Here is a 21,682-nt window from a genome sequence, read left to right as displayed (position 1 = left end):
AGCACGCAATAAGTGAAACTGCAATTGAATGGTTGATATAACGCGTCATCTAATTATAATACGTACAAAATAAGCAAAAATTTAACATTACTTAAATACAATTTTACTATAATATTTAAGATTACTTATGATTATACACAGTAGAACATAATTTATATTTTTGTTAAAATCGATCTTTGTTAAATGTTTTTGTGTTGAATTTTTAACATATCCGAGTGTTAATTTAACATAATGTAATTGTGTTATTTGAATATTTTATGTTAATATATATAATGATATTTAATATCTCATATTGTTAAAATATCAATTTCTGAGTAAATAGAGAGATATAATATAAAATTTTATTTTATATTTATTTTATTTTATTTTATAAATTTATGAGGTAAAAAGGGTAAAATGTTAATTTAACATATAATATTATAAATGTTAATTTTACTGAAAAATGCTTTTACATTTGCTCTTAAATTATGTCAGTATTACATTTTTTGTGTTAACATAAAATTTGTATTACTTTCTACCGTATTCACGTAACATTATTAATACAAAAATTTTAGTGAACCATTTGGGACATATGAAATTTATTAAATTTTACACAAACTTTTTTCTTAACTGAATAAAATTGTTGTAATTCGTATTTATACTAATCTTTATGAGATAACTCGCCAATAAATTTTTATTGAAATTCGTGAGAGCTTTACGCAGCGTGGAAAAAAGATTTATATCTGAAACTTTTATATTTAAAAGCTTCCCTCTTTCTATTCCACAATGCAATTCGTATATTTAGTATACTAATAAAGTTATAAACGTAACAAAGTTATAAACAATTAAGTCAGGAAATGCAGGTCTTATATTAAGAATGGTTTGCCACGAATACAATAAATACAGCTCGAATCTCTTCGCGAGCGAATTAAAATCTACGAAGCATATTATAACTTTATAGTGCCTTTGCTCTTTATTGCCTCTCTTCTACAGCGGAGTACTTTTCTTGCGCTGATTGAGAGGCTGCCGGCCTATAAAATCCAATGGTTTGCCTCTCGGTCGCATTTCGCATTATTTCGCTTTTCCCGCTTTTCCCGCTTAAATTTTACGATGTTGCCCGAAGAACGCGCGTCGAACGATTCTCGCGAAATAAGAAACGCGCGCGCGAGAGAAAGGGAATAGAGATTACGATTTCATCTCAAATCGTGCGTGTTATAAAGCCGTGCTACCACTTTTCACACGACCGTAGAGCACGCGGCGTCACGTATATGCGTGCGCGAAAATTCAACGTTAAAAATCAAAAATCCCGGAACACCGACGCGTTTTCATGGTATCTCTGATAAAGTGCTCGCCGAAAAATTGCCATCAAAATGAGCACTTCGATGGAATATCGTCGAGAAATTATTCATCACATTTTCATCCATCTCTATAATTGATTGCACAGTCAAATTCCCGGGGCGAATTCTCTTGGTGAGAGAGAGAGAGCCCAATATATCCCAGTTTAATTATTTCTGATGGATATATCCTCTATAAAAACGCGCGACGCATTTTACATTTCACGAGGCTGCAATTTAACGTTAAACAAACGCACGTGTACTGTACACACGCGTTTGTTCGCATTTGTGCAATTATCGCGACAGTTATTGTCATCTCCCTCCCCTCCCCCTCTCCCCCCCCCCCCTCCGGTAGCTTGAGCGTGACTAGTGGATGCAGCCACGTTATGCATTACTGCAGCTTTACCCGAGCATACGTTGAATTGCAATTCGTACCGGAATGCACAAGCTGACGTTATTGTCTAAACGATCGTCGGAAGGCGGACTTCAAGTACATGTACCCGTAATCACTAGACGAATGAAGAGGAGAATTGCGCAAGATATCTCCATAATGTGACATTTGTAAATGATAATTAACAATGCGCTCATAACAGACAAGTCTTCGTTATTATTATTATTGCATCTGCGATGCAATTAGATCGAGCGGGATAGGACGACCGTATATCTCGTAATTGTATGATCGTTCTCGAGGAACGCGAATTTAAAATCCTGTCGCAGGAACCGTCCAATAAAAACGAGACCGGGGTCTCTGAATGGCCGGCAAGGTTAATGCGATTGGATGATTGGCTCGATTAGCAAATTGGTCGTCGACATATAGAACATTGGGATAAATGAGGATATGTCTATGCTGGGAACATGGCACCGCGACAAATTGATGGGAAGGGCTCGAACGACAACGCTGATGTCGTCGCTGATATATTATGAACCGTGATTTTCGATAGCACTATCAACACGTGCGTTTGAGATTCGAAAATTTACCCGATCGTAGTACGAGATGTTTGTCTAATCTACTTAAAAAACAATAAAAATTTTTATGTAAGTATGATTTTTTTTAATTTCTTTTTATTTATTTGTACTATTTAAAGCAATTTTATTTGACTATAATATTTTTCATAGATACTTGATATTAATATTGTGTTTTCTCAAGATTGAAAATATATATATTAATCTTGAAAATATTTCATCTTTAAACGTATATTAATATCAAGTGTTAATGAAAAATATTGTTTTAAAACTATGCAAATAAATAAGGATTTAAAAAAATCGTGCTTTAACAAAAATTTTGTATTATTGGTATCCTTTTCTAATAGATTAAAAATGTCGAACATAAGATTGTTTATTGGTAAAATCATTTTACATAAAATTGATGGTTAAAAGTGAAATTTATCGGTTAAATCTTTCATTTTATTATTTGCTCGTACAAAATGTATAAAAATATTGTTACACTAAGCCCACAAATACAGATAAAATTAAACCGAGAGAAATAATAAACAATCTGAGAGACATCAGTAATCAAACGTTTTTCAGTATTTTAGGGAACCATCGATTTGACGCCTGAATTATTCCGACTTCATCTGACGTACCTCATAAATATTTATAGATATAATACAAATCATCTCAGACAACTTAGAAGGGCGTTGATGTTTTAATAATCACGAGGTCGTAAAGAGAGAAGAAATCGGAAATGGAGCCGCGTGTAATCGTTAACTCGAGCGAAGCCACGGCACGGCGGTCGTACGATATATCACCGATCGATGTAGTCGTGCATCTGGAAGATGAAGCGTACCGTCGAGAGGCCCTTCCGGACCTGGTGGCTTTTTCTGGCCCACCGGGGGTCTATAAAAGCATCGAAGGCGCGCATATCGATGCGTCATCCGGTACGACGTGGGTCGTATTTTCAAGTAGGCGTTCAGGCGCGACTTCCTAGCACGTGGGACGTCGTAAGAAACACCGTTGCGCAAGCAAGCGGCGCGTGTCCCTGCGCTGACGATGCCCTTTCCCATTCCCTCCGTAGATTATTACCATTGCCCGTTTTTACCCATTCCCGTATAAAAGTACGCGCATTACGTGACTTTTTGCGTACCGCCTACCGGCAATGCGCCCCGCGAACGACAGCTGCGCGGTTATTCCGGTCCCGAATACAATATCTGGATATCGCCACGGCCGACTTATGAATATCGATAAATCCTCTGCTCATCTGCGGAAGAATTAAATTTATTAATGCAATAAAGTTCATCGTAATATCTACAGCTGAGTTTTAAAATTCAAACACGTTTGAAATTTAATTAAAAGAGGGAATTTTTTGAATTGTACCGAGGAAGCACGTCCGCGACTATTTCAATTAGACAGACTGTGTGCTTTTTTTTTATTTTTGTTCAAAATAGTATGTATAAGCCTGTGAGATGAAAAATTCTTGAAGTAAAAAAAAAATCGAATCCAATCGCTCAAGTTTATCGATTTGGATCGCTGCTTGATCGGATCTGGAACTTTTGATCGGCCATCTTTCATGGATTCTTTAGCCATGGACAATTCCTCACGTAATTTGTACTCCTTCGAATTATATTTCCGGTCCGGCTGTAAATTTCCGAACCGTAAACCGTAGCGGGTGCACCGTCCATAAAAGATTCAGCTATGCCACCGCGATCGTGACTTTACTCTCCGCGGGTGCCGTGAGTATCGCGCAGCTGTGCGACTTTTTATTCACACAGTCCATGTTCACCGTCGACCATTCATTTCTCGGACCATCAGCAAGGACCAACCATTCGCCTCGGAAATGTTACTGGTACGCCCGAAGAATTCTCTCTCGCCTGAGACGCGAACCTCTACCATCCGCAAATTTTGCTCTTTCATTGGATTCTTTTTTTTTTCTGTCTCTGCAATTGCAACAATAACTGTGAAATACTCGAGAACAAATAATAATAAATATTTCGATTTTGTTTTCCAATTTCAATGAACAACACAAGCATTAGTGAACGACGGATTGTCAATTGAATATTTAACAACGATTGTCAATATTTTACAAGCAAGTTAAGTTTTACATACACATTAAGAGATTTATGAAGCCGTTTGCGAGCAGTTAATGCTCTCAAATTGCAGCCCGATGCGTTATATTGTTGGATATTTAGTATAACTAAACGATGTTTGCTCATTAATTTCCAACAGAATCAATATTGACTTTCGTAATATACATCAGTTGCTAATGCCTGTCAAATATCTACTATATATTTATTACTGATCAATACTTCTTCATGAAATATACACATTATCATTTTGCCTATCAGAAAATATCAGTAACACTGATTTCGCAAAACATTAGCACTTCATAAGAATGTATTACGATTTATTGAATCGTGTTTGGATGCATACGTATAATCAGGGAATTGGAACATTTCCATTATATCGTATATGTATTGTTACATTCAAAATACAATATATGCATGAGATTTTAAATTTAGATATTGAAAATACGTTGATTTTTCCACAATTTCCATCAAATTTTCTATTTTGTCATATTCTAATCTTTTCAGCTTTTTATTTTCTTCAACTATAATATATTGATATTGTGTACTATATAGTAATTGTAATCATTAAAATTGCAACAGTAATTATAAGAAAAACATGAGATATCAAAACGATATTTGTACTACAGATTATTTATGATACATGATTTAAAAGTACATATTATGTATTAGGTGTTGGAATTAATTCGTAGCGTTTTTTAATGAAAGAATGTTATTTATTTCACATGAGCATTAAAAAATACATTAATGAAAGTACTTCCCATCACTTGTAAAACGCTACGAATTAATTCCAACACCTAATACATAGTATTGAGTAGGCTGGCAAATAAGTTTATTTGGTTCTGTTAATTTAAATATATACAATATTTTTGTTAAAAATGAACAAAATTTAAATTTAAAAAAATATTTTGAAATCTCTATTTTCGAAATCTCTATTTTATTATATTTTTTGAGTTTAAGAAGTTTGCTAATTTTTACATAGAAAAAACTATGAAAAGAAAATGAAAGATTTTCTTTTCACTTTGGGCCTGTCCAAAAAAAATACGCAAAAATGTTCGATTATTTAATGGGAAAACTTAAAATTCCTCAAAATTCGTTTTCAAAAAATATTATACGATTTTTTATTACTGAGTGTTAGTATAAAAAGCATTCTGAATTTGATTGCTCATAACTCCATCAAAAATGATCATACCGCACTTCAAAAAATAGATTTTTAATGCTGAAATATTGCTCTAATATGTGCTATTGAATAATATAATTGCTAAACCTTTTGAAAACAATATGTATAAAATTGTTTTATTCCATCGAATAAACTTATTTACTAATCCAATATTTCCATTAAAAATATAATTTACTTTTTTATATTCTTTATGATCTATTCGTTCTGCAAATTCCGTTTCAATATGACGCGTTTTTTTTTTATTATTGCAACTTTGATGGCTAATAGCTGCTTATTATATTATTTTTAGAATCAATGTATTCGATATTCATTCATATTTCTAAAATAGCAAGACATTATGATAATATTCTATATCGAAAATTTTCGGTTTATCCAATTTATTCTGTGAACGAATATATTAACACCCCTATTGGCAAAGATAACATTATGATAGTTACAATCTTAAAGTATAGATATTATATATAGATATGTAGATATAATACAACCGCTTGAGCGATGAATGCACGATGTATTTTTCGTAGCCGCGATATTTTTTTTTTTTTTTTTTTTTTTGCGTTAGCGAACGGAGTATGTGTTTTCCGACGTGAAAAGCCGCGAAGTTGTTTACACTGTTGTGTCCTGATTCACGTCTGTATTTTCTGCGGAAAGCATCGGGGATAATGGACGATATTTCCAGGGAACTTTGCAACCCCGTACCCCTCTCATCGGAGTAACGACGCGAGCAGCGAAATTTCCATAGCGCGAATTAATGCGCTCCTCTGAACCGGAAGTGGATAACGAATCTGTTAAAATTGCGCAGGCTACTCCTGGCTGGAGCGCGTACTTGGTACCTACGTCGATTTAATCGTTTTTATGCGCGATCAATGATCATCGTGTTGCTCGAGAAGAAGGTATAATAGTATCGATAACGACGTGGGATTCTGCAATAACGAGCACATCTGTGAGAAAATCGAAATAAAACGCGATAACAGTGAAAATTCGAGATAAACATTACATCATTTGCACGGAATTCAACACTGTACATTAATTTAACCGATTAAATTAACATCATCAATCAGAATTCATTTTGCTTGATTATCACAAAATGTATATGTATATGTATACGTTTCTCGGTGAATCGATAACGGCAATTTGCATATTTATGTATTCCTGTGCGGTGCTTTTTTGAAAATTGGCTATCTGCGCATTCAAGTTAAATTGCGCGTTTTCGTAATATACGATATTGCATAAAGAAATATATATACATTATATCCCTCTCGAAAAAGGAATTTTAACAAATTATTTGTTAAAATATATATCATCGATATTTTATTTGATTGGGGATATGTTTGCGTATTATGTAATTGAGCGGGAGGATAACTGACAAACTTTAGGAGGTCAATAATCGCGGTGCATCGAACCTGCGACTAAAAGCTTTGACCTTGCACTCGGCGGAGAGAAAAATTTATTCGTACACACGTCGGAGAAGTTTTCTACTCGTGCACCTCAGAACAGCCTCGCCCACACGCAGAACGGGTCACACCCATTTAATTTCGCGGTTTCTCTTCTTTCATCTCTTCTTCTCAGGTTTCTTCGCCCGTCGCTGTAATCACCTCTGTCTTCCGCTCTCCATCCACCACCTACCAATCCCCGACGTGATCCGCGCGCATTGCTCCCTTCTGGTCCTCATTATACGCCATTTATCCTTCACGCTCTCATCGCTCTTGTTGGCCGAGAGAGAGAGAGAGAGAGAGACTGCTCGAAACAAGAAAGAGGCAGTCGCTATTTTCCTCTGACTTCTTATTAGACACTGTCAAATGATGCGATCATGCAAGATAACAGATTCTCGATTTTCATTAAACGATACTTGATATGACAGTTTTGTAGAATTTATGAGGATACAAATATTCTACCTGATTGCATAAAAATGTTCTACATTTTTCTTCCACATCTTAATAGTATTTCATTTAAATGTATTAATTTAAAATTCCAAAGAGACTTGATTAATGTTTCGAGAAAATGCATGTATACTTAGCTAGAAAGTCTATAAAAAGACTTGTTTTCCACTATACAAGATTTTTATTCTTCTTTTATACTATTTAGAAGATTCCTTGTACACAACGTGTGTGTCGATCGAGAAGATCGAGTGGTTGCTATGTATTTTCGTTCGATATACAAGTCACGTACGAATAGGAGTTGTGACCACAACAAATGCAATTTTCCTCTGCCGAATTGTAGTCTTGCACCGGATCGAAATTCACAGAACAGTGCGACGCTATAATCAAATTACGAATTAATATTCCTTTACAATAACCTAACATCAAATTCCGAAAAAAATTGGAAAGTTATAATATGCAGTAATAAGCATATTTAAATGAGGGGATAATGCGATAAATAGATTACTAAATTATACAGGGGAGAGTTGCTGAATGCGTTATACCGGTCGCATAAATTGTACTTCATCAATTTTATATTTTTTCCTAATATAAGCAATTTAATGCCGAGTGACAAAAATATGAAAAATATGAAATAAATGAAAAGTGCATAATATTTAACAGTTACATCCTGTTTTGTGCATGCTAAATAATACTTAAAAAATCAGATTAATTTTTGATCAATTGTGTAGTTGATAATATTGTCATGCAATTTTTATTCTGAATTTTTATTTTTTATTTTCACAAAACAAGATTTATTGCACAATATGTTACATTTATTGTATGTACATATTTGCAATTATTATAAAAATTAAATCGATGTTTTTAGAAAATCTATCGTTCGCAAGTTTCCTAAATCGTATCATATCACATTTTATTATAATAAATGTACTGATAATATATAATTGATAATAGTAAAATTAATTGATATGAATAAAAATGTGTCAATATTGCAATTCAAAAATAAATTCAAATCGGTTTTACTTCGGCGCTTATTTTTTCATTATTGTTCTTTATCAATTTCTAAATATTTGATCTTTTCCTTTGATAAATGTTTAATAAAATGAATATTAATGTTACTTTGATGAGTTAATGATTATTTTTATTAATTTTTATTATATCTTCCATTATTTTTATATTCATAAATTCGATACTTTTAAAAATAATATAATTTGATAGACCCACGATCAATTGCCAAAATCGTATCTTTATTACAATACGAAAAGGCTCATAATAAACTAATTTATTATTGGTGAAAAATATAAGTACATGAATATCAAGCTACAATTTCCATTTATTTGCATACAAATCAGATATCAAATAAGAAATATAATAAAAAATAAGTGATACGCATTCGGCGTACCTCTCCCCTATAAATTACCAGGTTATTAGATATCAAGTTCTATCATCTAGAATACAAAAAGATATTTAACGACGTCGTTTCGACATGTTCAATTTTATCTCACTGCTTTTTCAATGCGGGTATAATCGTTACACGTGCAAAGAACTGAAATATCCCATGCAATCTGTCGTGTCAGCTTTTCGTGCAGCAAAATACTTGGCGTTCTCGTGCATTCTTACATGGAATGCGACTCTCGTATGCATACGAAAGAATCGCGGAAAAGATGGCAAGGGGAAAAGCGGAGATAGAGGATGTGATGCATTAGAGCGTAGGTGGGCCTTCACATTTCTTGGCAATGTAAAACGACATTATGTGCCAAATCCAAGATTAGACCCATTGGATATAACTGAGGCTCTCTTTTTACTATTTCGCCATTTGTACTATAATTCAAGTGACTGCTAATATCGAGGAAAAAAGGTTTATTCTCTCTTTTGGTTGGAACACGAATCGAAGAAATCTGAAAAAAATTGCGTGAATCGTTTATTTTGAGAATGTCGCAACTTCAAGAATCCACCTGAAGTTAATATAAGTTCGCTCGTGTAAGTAAAGCTGTTCATATAACGGAAAAATAGGTGACGGTGGTCCCTTGTGGCTAACCCTGATCCCTTAGATCAAAATCTATGAATCGTCTTTGCTTGGGCTCGTGCCAAAGTGCGCTGCTTTCGCTTCGAACCGACGCGAAAATTACTCTCTCGATACTCGATCAATGTCCTACGTCGCCGATCATACCTTCTTATCTGCGATATACGCTACACACATACATATCTGGCCATCGAGGTCCATCGAGTACGCGATTATCGAATTACGTCAATTTTCCGATATCTTTGCCAGCATCCGCGATATAACGACGGCAAGCGGAGCATTCCTTGCTCTTCTGAATTCTAACGACATTAAACTTAACTCGCTCCTTCGCAGAGGAAGAAGCGCTTCAACGTCTGTCGTCTAAAGGTGAGAGTTGCTTTCAAAGAAAGGCGTTTTCCGAATGCAATTCCGGCGCACACTATAAATTGCCTGAACAAGAAATCTTTTCGCGATTTTTGTTAACTGTCGTCTGTAGACAGTGACATGCGAATCTGTATGATCAAATTATGATTATATCCCTTTATTGCTGAAAAGTGTATTTCACGAGAATAGATATGGAAATTTTTTGAACGATTAAATTTTTGAAGATTTTTTGAAGATCAAGATCAAAAAGAGATGATTTTTCGGTTACGTTAATACATTTTACAATGGAACCTTTCGAGCCACTGTTGATCCGTGAAGTCGCACTGATGTTGTTCCGACAAAGTTTACGTCGAACTGGAACAAGAAGAGCTTTAAGTTCATCCATTGTCCAAGCAAGTATAAGCAAGCAGTAACGAAGATTCCGACATTGAAACTAAAGCTCGTTGATTACTTTCTTGGGCAATAGACGGTCGAAAACTTGTTGATTACTTTCTTAAACGCTTCCTTAGGCAGTCGTAAACTGTTTTTTTATTTTTATTTTATCTCACGCTGCGTAAAAGTAACCTCGCGAAAGTTTCTTAGCTGTATCACTACTTAACGCCTTATACTTTTTTAATTACTTTTTAAGGACATACATTTTGTTCATTATACTTATTTAATTGCATGCATCACATCCATATATGTATATACAATTTATATACACATATATATTAGGTGTAGTAAAAATAATGGATTTCTTTTTACTACACCTGATATTTAATGCAAAACCTGAATCCATTTTCATCTTTTCTCAGAAACTTTTTGTCTATCTCTTAAGGCGAATTTTTCTCTTTTCTTCTCTGACATTTTGTGTCATTTCTGTTTTACAGCAACGGCAACCAGGTGACAACGAGGACTGTGACGCACGCAGCCCAACAATTGACTGAAAATGGCCAAAAGCGCTGAGAGATTACCCGGTACTTCTACCAGACTTAGGACCAGGGATGACGGCTGCTGTTCCGTGAATTTCTTGAAATACGTTCTCCATATTTACAACGTGGTGCTGTTTGTACGTATCATCCATTTATTCCGGCACCCGTGTGTGAAAGAAAGGAATATTTTATTTTGGACACACACACACACACACACACACACACACACACACACACACACACACACACACACACACATCTACGCAGAAACGCGCGTTAACACAGATGAAAGATGCGAACCGTGAAATCCGCTGTCCTTCTTCACGAGAGAATCTCTCCTATCTCTCTTATCCAACGGTCTTCTTTGCACTTTCTGACGAAGTTACTTTAATCCAAGTCTCGTTTTTCCAACCGGTTTATATAGTCGTAGACTTTCCGTCGCGAGACGTGAAATCACTCGACGAGCGAAGTACCGAAGCGTTCATTTTTCCTAACTTTTTACTTTCAATAGCTTATGATCTGAAACTTAGTAAAGCTGATGTCATCAATCAAAAAAAGTAATGTCAATTTTATTAAATTTTAAGGGTTATTGATAGTGAAATCATGTGAAGTTTTCGTAAAATTAGATGGTTATTAATTGAAAGAATTATTTCGAAGTACATCGAGTATTAATCACAGTAGAAATCACGGAACAGCCGAGATATTCTTTTACGTAACCTTTGATATTCAATATCTTAATTGAGTTACTGCGTCAGTACTTAACAATTAAAGAATGCATTTCTCAAAGGAAATACAGAATGTCCTATACAGCGCTCTGCTGGTGAACACTGAAGTGATTGAAACAAGACAAAAAAAATGCGCCATTATTCAACAATTATTCTCGTCTGTCTTTCTGCTTTCGCAATTTACGGGAGATTAAAACGGCGAGAACGAGATTGCTCGTTGTCGTGAGGCTCACATTTATCGCAAAGACGAGCCGTTCTCCGAGCTCGATCGTCACTTGACCGGATGTCCGGCAAGCTTTGCAATCACCGACACTTGGTATAAAACTGATGAGTGCACGGTTATCTGCTTTTAATTGTTATCGCGAATACCACGCGTGCTTCTAGCGTGAGTTAAATTAATAGATGAGAGAGAAGAAAGAGAAAATAGAAGAGACAGAGAGAGAGAGAGAGAGAGAGAGAGAGAGAGAGAACAGGGGAAAGGAATGGGAGAAAAAAGGAGGATGAGAATAGAGGAGAAAATCATCGCGCATGGAAGGACGTTTGAAACGAACGTTTCTTTGATCGAGTGCGTGCTCTCAATCCTATAAGAGAACTTTATTGCACGTGGAACAGAGAAAGGCTCGAAGGATTAAAGTGCAACGCAAGAAATAATCTCTCGAACCCCGGCGTTCGCCGTAACAGCTCACGCGGGCAAATAATTGGAGCACGGAAGAGCGGATATTGCGCCGGAAGAACAACGTTTCGCATTAATCGAAAGGGAAGCTTCACGCTCGTACGCGGCTAATTACATAATAATCTCGTGTACGTGGATAATCGTACAATACAACGGATCCTGCGAGTCATTAATCTTGTATAATAAATTAACGTTGATCATTCTGACGAAGGTATATTATGTATATCATGTTATACAGAGTGTACTCGAAAAATAGTAGCTCTAGATTGCTGCGGGGTTATAAGAGCGATGCAAGAGACGTTCGCTCGGATTACTTGGGGGTGGGGAGGGGAGGGGAGGGGGGTTAAGAGATTCCTTATTTTTTGAAAATGCAACACCTCCGAGCGATCTTCTCTCCTTTTTCTCCTCCTTTCTCTCCTACATTCTCGATATTACAAAAAAATGAGGTATATATACCGATATCGACGCTCGCACGAGGTGATACATGGCATAAAATGCTAATAAAGTCCTCGTCGTAAAGTGCAGACACCTTGTACGTTGTCTGGAATACAAGCACGCGAGCAACGTTGTGGCAAAAACGAAGCACTTTAAAGTATAAGAAAGAAAAGAAAAAGAAAGAAAAAAGGGCAGAATGAGGGAAAATCGATCGGTGGTCCTAACACCTATCGGCTTTATAATTTTGATCCTAAATGTCGGCACCTCGTTAAAAAGCGTGATGCCGATGGATGATTTTGTGATTAAATAGATGAGGTTCTCGAGACCGATCGGCGAGATTGCGGTTCGACGAGATTCGTCGTCTTTTTTTTTTTAAACTTTGTTCGCCGAAATCATTTTACTTTCTGACGATACTCGCCGTCGAATCTTAGTCGTCGGAATGTCGGAACTTTTAATGAAGATCGTTATCTTCTAATTAAAAGTGGTTTGCAAATCTTATGTTCTGCCAATTTCTAAAAAAAAAAAAGAGAGGGACACTCTAAAAACGATGAAACTTTTGACGCTATATTTCTGCTTATGAAGAAGATTCGGCGCAAACCTAAACATTTCTAAAACTAACTCTGAAACTTTGCAAAAATAAAATACATGCAAATCTAATCACATAGCAATTTTCTGTTTTAGTTGATATACGATTTGAAAATATTCCTTTAAAGAAAATCTCATTTTCTATATTTTAGAAATTATAAGAGGAACTATAATTATTAAAAAATATTAAATACAAATGTTTATGATTTTGTCATAACTGACCTGCACCAATACGAGATATACAATAAGAAAGTTTTTTAATTTTGTTTATGTTTTTCTTATCATTATTTTAATAAAAAATTTTATGATTTAATAACCAAATAAAATGTCTCACCAATTATTTGTAATTATGTATGAATTGGAGATTGTAATTTTTCGAAACGCGTGAAATTAATCCTTAATGTCCGAAAAAAATATTAGAGAGTAAACATTGGAAAATAAACATTGAAAAATACAACAATATAAATAATAGATATTCGAGATAAATAATGTTACAAGTTATTTGATTTAATTCTATTGTATGATACAAACAATATAATAAAGTAACATTCTACAATGAATTCAAACATGAGATAATTTTCATAACACGCAAATTAATGTTTATTTTTCCGCGCGAGCGTGTTTACTACATAACTATACTAAATGATTAAAGAAATGGTAACAAAATATTACAATATTTTTTTTTAATCTCATATTGTTCTAGATCATAAAAAATCATGAACTTTTGTATTTTATGAGAGTTGTTGAATATGTATAGATCGTTTATATCGTACCCTCAATCAACATTTTATATTGTTATTAATATGCAATTTTATGACAAAAATGTGAAAAATCTGAAATAAATGAGAAATACGTAATATAGATAAAAATTTAACAGTTACATTCTGTTTTGTGCATGTTAATAATACGTAAAAAAAATGTAATACAACTGATATTAATTTTTGACGAGATTTTCGATCAATAATTTATGTAACTTATATATAATAATATTGTGCAATTTTATACTTTCATATAATTTTATATTTTCATATAAAAGAAACATTCATACAAAAGAAAGAGTTCTTTGATCATTCTATGCTTGGTTTGCCGTTGTCTTAATAAAAATTATTGATTCTTTATTAGTGATCATTTAGCTATTCAACTAATTGACAATGATGCTTCGCAAGTTTGAATTTGAGGAGGCTCCCTTAGCTGCGGGCTTGCATCTTATCGGAAATCATTATGTTATTTGGACATCGCTGATAATGGAAATACATTGTTAACGTACGACGCTTTAATTACTGCGTCTTAATTTTTGCTCTCAATTGCCCGTCTATTAATATATTTTTTATTGTTAATCTCGAGAGGTCAATTTTATTCTTAAATTTATATATATATAAGAAAGTTTATTTTATTAAATTTATTATATTACTATAATATTTTAATCTATCATATCATTATAATGTTTACATTAGTAGAGTATTTTATATTTATTACACATTGCACATATATATTTGCAATTATTATACAGATTAAATCGATATTTTTTAAAATCTATCAAGTTTTTTAAGTTTTCAGTACAAATTTTATTACAATAAATAATATTAATATAAAACTGATATTTTAAACTGGTAATAGTAAAATTAATAATTAGTATAAATAAAAATGACATATAAATGTAAGAAAAATAGCAAATAAATTAATCAATTATATTTGCTTTTTTATGCAAGTAGTAAAGCCGATAGTTTGTGTTATATTTATTACTCAATACCAACTTAAAATGCGAATGTGTGACTCTCAGCATGCTATTGATGCGCATTCCTCGCTTTCACTTGCGTTTGTGCATCAACGTAAGTCGCGTGGAACATGCTGCCTTAAACGTCTGCTCGTAATAAGGCTCAATAATGCGGGCATAATGTAACAATAACCTGCTTCGAACAATGTTGTCGGCGCAACAATGCCGTCCGCTTAACACGTGCGTTTACGCCCATTGATTTCATTCAGAGAAGTGTAGCCAGTGCCAGACCAAAGTCAGTAAATTCAATGTTACCGCCGTCGATGCACTGCAAGTGCGTAATTACAGAAATCCTTGCACTGCACTTTGGAGAAATCGAGACAGAGCGAGAAATGATTTTATTCCAATTTAACAGCGCGGAAGCGTAACCGCGCACGTTTACAAACTGAATTTAGTAGGAAATGTAATTTCTCTCCCGGAAGATAACGCTTCAATATTTGTCATTGTGTGCGTATATACGTGCTTCTAGCTATTGAAAAATTAATAGTTATTTTTAAAATTAATAAGAGTTAATAGTTATTTTTAAAAGTTAATATTTTTAAAAAGATTTTTAAAAGTATAACTCACGTTTATTATTTTTATAATTTTTAATAAAAACAAACGTGTTTTATAAATCAAAACTTATGAAAAGAAGAGCAAAAATCATCGCACAAGATATTGTTTGTGATATTTAATTATCATTACATTAATAAAACATTAGACATTTCGGCTACAATCTGGGCATCTTCAGTAAATTCACAATATTCTTAAAACGCAGAATTACATATAGCTGACATTAAATTCAACCGTCGTGTAATATAACTGTATAAACTATGTATAAACTATGTATAATAACTATGTATAAATGTGTTCTTTCATCATGTGAAGGTGCTTCGTACAACAATGTTACAGCGCCAATTGTCATATTACAAAATATGTAGAACAAGAATTTCCAGATTCTGTTTTACAGCAAAAAAATGATGAATCTCAAGTACATCCTTTACACAGATAGAAATTTGTCGTGACATTGTGTGTTCAATCTATATGTAAGATGGTCAGATTGTGATGCCGAAACATCTAATGTTTTATTAATGTAATGATAATTAAATATCACAAACAATATCTTGTGCGGTGGTTTTTATGCTCTTCTTTTCATAAGTTTTTATAATTTTTGTTATATCGTGACAGCATAGATTTTCTAATGCTAATGATTAATTTTTTTTTAGCTTTTAATGTAAATCCATGAAAATTTGATTCAAATTTGTTTTGTTTTCGAATCAAAAAGATTTGATTCGATGTAAATATTTCAAATTTGATTCGATTTGTTTTAAAACATTATATTGTCACAGATTTGATTCGATTTGATTGGACTTTATAAAAGTCTGATTCGCCCATCTCTATTTTTCAGATTAAGGCTCTTGGAGAGCTAGCTCATATTCTTAAATTTATATTGCATACAAAAATTTATATATATAATATTATAATATACATTATAGTAACTTTGTATGCGATATCTTAAAATATTGCGCATTTTTATCAAGATATAACTCCATGTTGAAAAAACTTTAACATACATATGTCGCAATATTTGAATTAAAACTCTTGCTTGGCATGAAGGAAGACGTACCGACTCTTCACCGATTTTTTCCCCTAAATATAATAAAAAGAGGTAATTTCTGCTATTTTTTTGCTCCTTCATTCATTAGCAAGTAATAATTACTACATATGAAAAGTCTCTCTTTCTCTCTTTTTTCCTTTTCACTTACACATGTGATGTTAATGTTGACGAATGATTCAATACTCAAGAAGAGTCAGGAAGTTAAATTTAAATAAGAATAAATGAGACTACAATGTAAAGTTTAAGCGGTTTCCTGCGCTTCGCAAACTTTTAATAAAGCAAAAGAACATTCGCGTAAATTCGCGTTCAGAAAAGTTTGCTTGCAGATGCTTATTCTTACTTGCGTCACATAGTACATTTTACCATAAATCGTTGCATGCATTATCTCGTTTTTTATTATCATTTTTTTTTAGCAAGATGCTTCCTCTTTCAACATCATTCACAAATGCTCTTTGAGAATGAAGATCTAAGTTATTTATAATGCGAATTCGTATGGGATTGTATTAAATCCGAGCATGAGTAATAATGCAGCAACCTTGTGTGTGTGTGTGTGTGTGTGTGTCAGGAAATTCCCGCGGGGAATTGGGATACTCTCAGCTCAGAATGGCTTAATTGTAATAATTAACCATATCGCCGACGGGGTTGCTAATTACTGACTAATAAGTACCCATGATACTCAAATGAAGCGTTCGCTCTCTTGTCGCAATTTCTCTTACTCGGCCTTAATGTCGCGCTCTAATTTAATTGACAGCTTTTAGAGAAATGTGAAAGGCAGATTTTTACACAATCAAATAAAATAACGTAATGTTTAACGCGTAGGCTCAATACTAATTATTAATCAATTTCTATTTTGTGCGTTATTTATGAAATATATCTATCAATTTTCATCGATAATGTAAATTTCCATAAATGACTCATAATAATTTAGAGTAAAATTGCAAACGCGTAATTAATTACACGTAAACGATTCGTTGATAGGAATAATAATGTTTAGAGACGTAGCGCGTCCCGCGAGAATAGATACCTCACTTAAGAGCGACACTCAAATCTCAAGCGAGCGGAATCCACGGGATCGTTCGCACCTGTGCTCGCGAAGCTTCTCCATTATCTTCTTGTTCTCGTATTGTCTCCCGTCGACGAATGTAGAATCGCACGAGTTACCCACTTTGATCGTCAATTATGCCCGCGATTCCACCATAGTCGAGTCCCGGGCCTCCGGGCGACGAGACGAGACGAGACGAGACGAGACAGAGCGGCGCATTCCCAGGAGGTGGTGCGTTCCCAGGAGCGTTTCGCGCCGTCGGATGCGTGTGCGACGCACATACCGGTATGCGTCAACACCGATAGAATGTAATCGGTACGCCGATTCGTCGGCCGATGCGCGATGGTGTCGGTGGCGAACATGCAGCGCGGGACCGAAATCCCTTTCTCGTGGAAGAGGAATCGTGTGCTGAATTATTTCGCGTCCTACAGGCACTTCGCACGCTTAATTAGTTCGGCCGTCGCGTCATGTAACGTGCGGCGAATAAACACCACTTCTACGTTATTCGATCCATCCGAATGGATATCGATTTTTTCGATTAAACGCGATACGTGTGCGAGGGATACGTGTGGGTACGATTGTGAATGGGTGGACGAGCGGAATGAAGAGTACACAATAACAAAGCGATGACAATGCATTGTAAATGTGTCGTTCCGAAATGTTATTTTTTTCGTGTTGTACCTCAAAAGGGTATTTTGCAATGCGTAAACATAAATATAAATTTCGCGACGAATTATTATTGAATTAATAATGACAGCGCGTTTTAACGACTATCATATTTTGTACAAATATCATCAACTGCACAGGAAGGTTATATTATATTAATAACGCAGCTTTGTTAAATATATTGTAGTAAACATATATTATATTTGTGTCATAAATAATCATTTCCTTTCGTTATGAATTCGTAGAATATGCACAATATAAAAACTTTTACCTTTTGAGTATCATGGGAAAACTACGTAAATGTTTAAAATATGAATTTTTAATCCTCCGTAACCGAAACAATAGTACGGTCTATTTAATTATAAATCTCTTTGTCTCAAGAATGTCAAACGTTTCAATTTTCTTTACGTCTGTTTTAGATCATTTTTATTAAAATATGTTGTATTCATTCTTTTTTTTTAATACGAATTATATCATTTCTTCACGGAAACAAATAATTGTGCTGAAATGTCTAAAAATTTAACTAAATACAGATCTGAACATTATTTTGTTGGACTATTAAAATGATGCGTAGAATAAATGCTCAAATTGATTGCTAGAGCATTTAAACTTTTTACAGCATTGCTCAACATGCTTGCGATTTCTATGATCTAATTATTTTGATAATTCAATAAAATTATTTTCAGATCTGTGTCTAGCTAAATTTTTCAATACTTTAATTAAATCGTTCTTTCCGCGTTGAAAGTAATTATAGTAATCAAGGCTGATATGACTTATTTAAAATAAAAAGTATAAAATAAGTTTTAAAAATTTATTCAAAATATAAAATCGTAGGAGTCGATAAAGTAACTGATACTTATTTAAAATAAAAAATATAAAATAGATTCCAAGAACTTATTTAAAATATTTAAAAATAGGAAGAATTTCACAAGAAATTATTTAAACTATTAAATAAGAAATAAGTCAGAAGAAATTATTTAAAATAATAAATAATAAATAACGTTTCAATTTTTTTTTATTTAAAATACATTTATTTGAGAAATAAATTTATTTGAGATAAGACCGAGTCCTGATAGTAATATAAATTAAATGAGATAGATCTTATAGATGTAGCATATAATAATTGTATTACAGATTTTGGCGTAAGGTCCAGAGGGTTAATTATAACTAATTTTTTTGTAGAAATAATTTAGTGTACCAAATGTCGCGTGCGTCGTTTGGCAGCACTAGATTATAGAACTTAATCTTTCGTAGAATCTTTCGCAGTAATCTTTCATCTCACGAAGACGACATGACATCATCTCTATAAAGAGAGACATTCGGAGAAAAGGGATTAACCGGATTTCCGCGTTGTCTGTCGTTGCGGGGATAAGTACATCTCGCCGCTAAATACTCCCGAAAGAAAAGAGAGATGCCCGTAAGGTTTCCTTAAAATCGGATGGCGGCAAAAGCGGGCTAGATTACACGCGTAATTATTCTAATTTCGCCCTGGGATACAACGGCTCACCTCCTCCGGGTTTCCTCGCGAGGATTTACGTGCCTCCACGAGATTGGATCTTGGAATATTCCAGGCACCCGGCGGCTTAAGGCCAGTTTCACGCTCGCCATCGCGGAATAATAATCCAATGCGCCATGAAATGATGTCTCCAGATCGGATATCGGGAGGTAGCGGGAGAATATTATAAATTGCTAAATGGTACCGTCTCCAGTGATTTCGACATTTTTCAATAATCTGAATATCGAGCGTAGATTATCAGCGCGTACTGTATAAGCGATAGAATATAACATATATTCTATCGCTTCTATAATAATCAATGATGTATTATTATTTAATTAATTCATCGTACCATGATAAAAAGACCTACTCTCATTATTCGCGTAATAATTATTAACATCTATTCGTCTCGATTGTCTCTCGCTCTTCTCTTCCGCTCTACGGAATTCCGTATTTCATTCTCATTCGCTCCTTCATTATACTTCGTTTATAAATATTCGGAGTACTGATTCATGTACTTGCTCATTCATGTACTACTCAATTCTCTCACATTGTTTTCCCCTTTTCACTTGCTGTCATTCTCTCTTCCTCTCCTTTCCTTTCTTTCACACACACACACACACACACACACACACACACACACACACACACACGCACGCACGCACGCACGCACGCACGCACGTGCGCTAAACCGCAAAAAAGAAACTTGCAGTAAAAATTCTGTGGAAAAATGTGATAATTCCTGATCATTTTTCGGTTAAAGATGCTGCATTTAATGATAGCTGACGTTATAAATGACGTATAGCTCGTTTCGTATCGCAGAACTGGCTTTTATCAGACTCGTGCGCGCGTAGGGGCGGCTGATTGGTCCTGACTATATAAATAAGGGGGCCGGCTATCTTTGACCGAAGATCTCCTCGGGTCTTATGCTAATGAATATCCACCTTCTTTCATACCCCAGCACGTATGTACGTACCAAGGCAAATCGTGGTGAGCTTTCTCGTCTAAGAGATTAAATGCCGTCGTTGTTGCCAAAGCGAAATTTATCGGCCATTATCACGGGCCGAGTTTTAATCGAAGATGACTACCAGTTTACGGTAGATCAATAGATCCTTTATGCGATAAAGCGCCGGTCACGAAGCAAAGTAGCATAAAATACGGGATAGATGGAGGGTACGCGGAAACTGCCGTTTCCGCTCGGCGCAGCAGCCGTATTTTATCGCTCCCAGGAGATTTCGCCGTTAATTCGAATTAAAGACGCTATAACGCAAAGTGATATTAACGTACGAAAGCAAACGCGGGATACGGGTATCGTATGTATATGTATGTATATATATATATATAATTTTTGTCTATCATATTGGATCTTTTTTAAGATCTGATTTTAGATTTATAATTAGCGACTAATTATCCAATTTTAATATCCAATTTTTTCACTAGATAATTTTATTCAAAAGATATCTTCCAGAATACAATGGAGATATCTCCTAAATAAGGTTATCCGCAACTTATCTGGAAGTGAACAAATTGGACATAAGAAAAACCTCTGTAAGATATTTCTCATAAAAATTGAAATATTTTTTAAATATATATAGTTTAATATATTAAATCGGCTATTTGGAATTTTGAAAATCTAACTTCAAATTTGTTGCCAACATCTGTAGCAAAATGAGTACAAAATTTTAAATTAGACTGACATAAAAATTCGTGCTTCAAAGATATATAGATTCACACTTTAAGGAATTTTAATTATTTTAATATATTTCTTAAAAAATTAATTCTCGATTCAACTTTAATATTTTTTGTAATTAATATCGTAATCGTAAGATATTATTTGACACACAATTCAATTCCAAAATTGTGAGATTAAAAACAGACGAAAGACACTGATTTTGTAATCCTCTTTTTCAGATAACATAAGTATAAATAATATATTGTTTCGTTGACACAAAAAATAAGAACTTTTTTTTTTAATAAAAATGAGAAGAAATTAATCTTAAAATCTT

The 21,682-nt window shown here is 34.0% G+C and overlaps 1 protein-coding gene across 2 annotated transcripts in view; it reads left to right on the top strand.

The window, feature by feature from the left end:
- LOC105154091 (CD151 antigen) overlaps window positions 1-21,682 on the top strand; it is a 127,595-nt gene that overhangs the window by 65,728 nt on the left and 40,185 nt on the right. For both annotated transcript variants that reach the window (XM_011069367.2, XM_087406940.1), the window contains exon 3: window positions 10,643-10,821. In XM_011069367.2, the coding sequence (XP_011067669.1) occupies window positions 10,702-10,821 (120 nt within the window). In that variant the 5' untranslated portion in view covers window positions 10,643-10,701. The remainder of the gene's footprint in view (window positions 1-10,642; window positions 10,822-21,682) is intronic.

Source organism: Acromyrmex echinatior, chromosome 6 (assembly GCF_024713525.1).
Source record: "Acromyrmex echinatior isolate Ae372 chromosome 6, ASM2471352v2, whole genome shotgun sequence".
Taxonomy (NCBI): domain Eukaryota; kingdom Metazoa; phylum Arthropoda; class Insecta; order Hymenoptera; family Formicidae; genus Acromyrmex; species Acromyrmex echinatior.
Note: the sequence above shows the minus strand (reverse complement) of the source record. Positions and strands in the feature narration are given on the sequence as shown.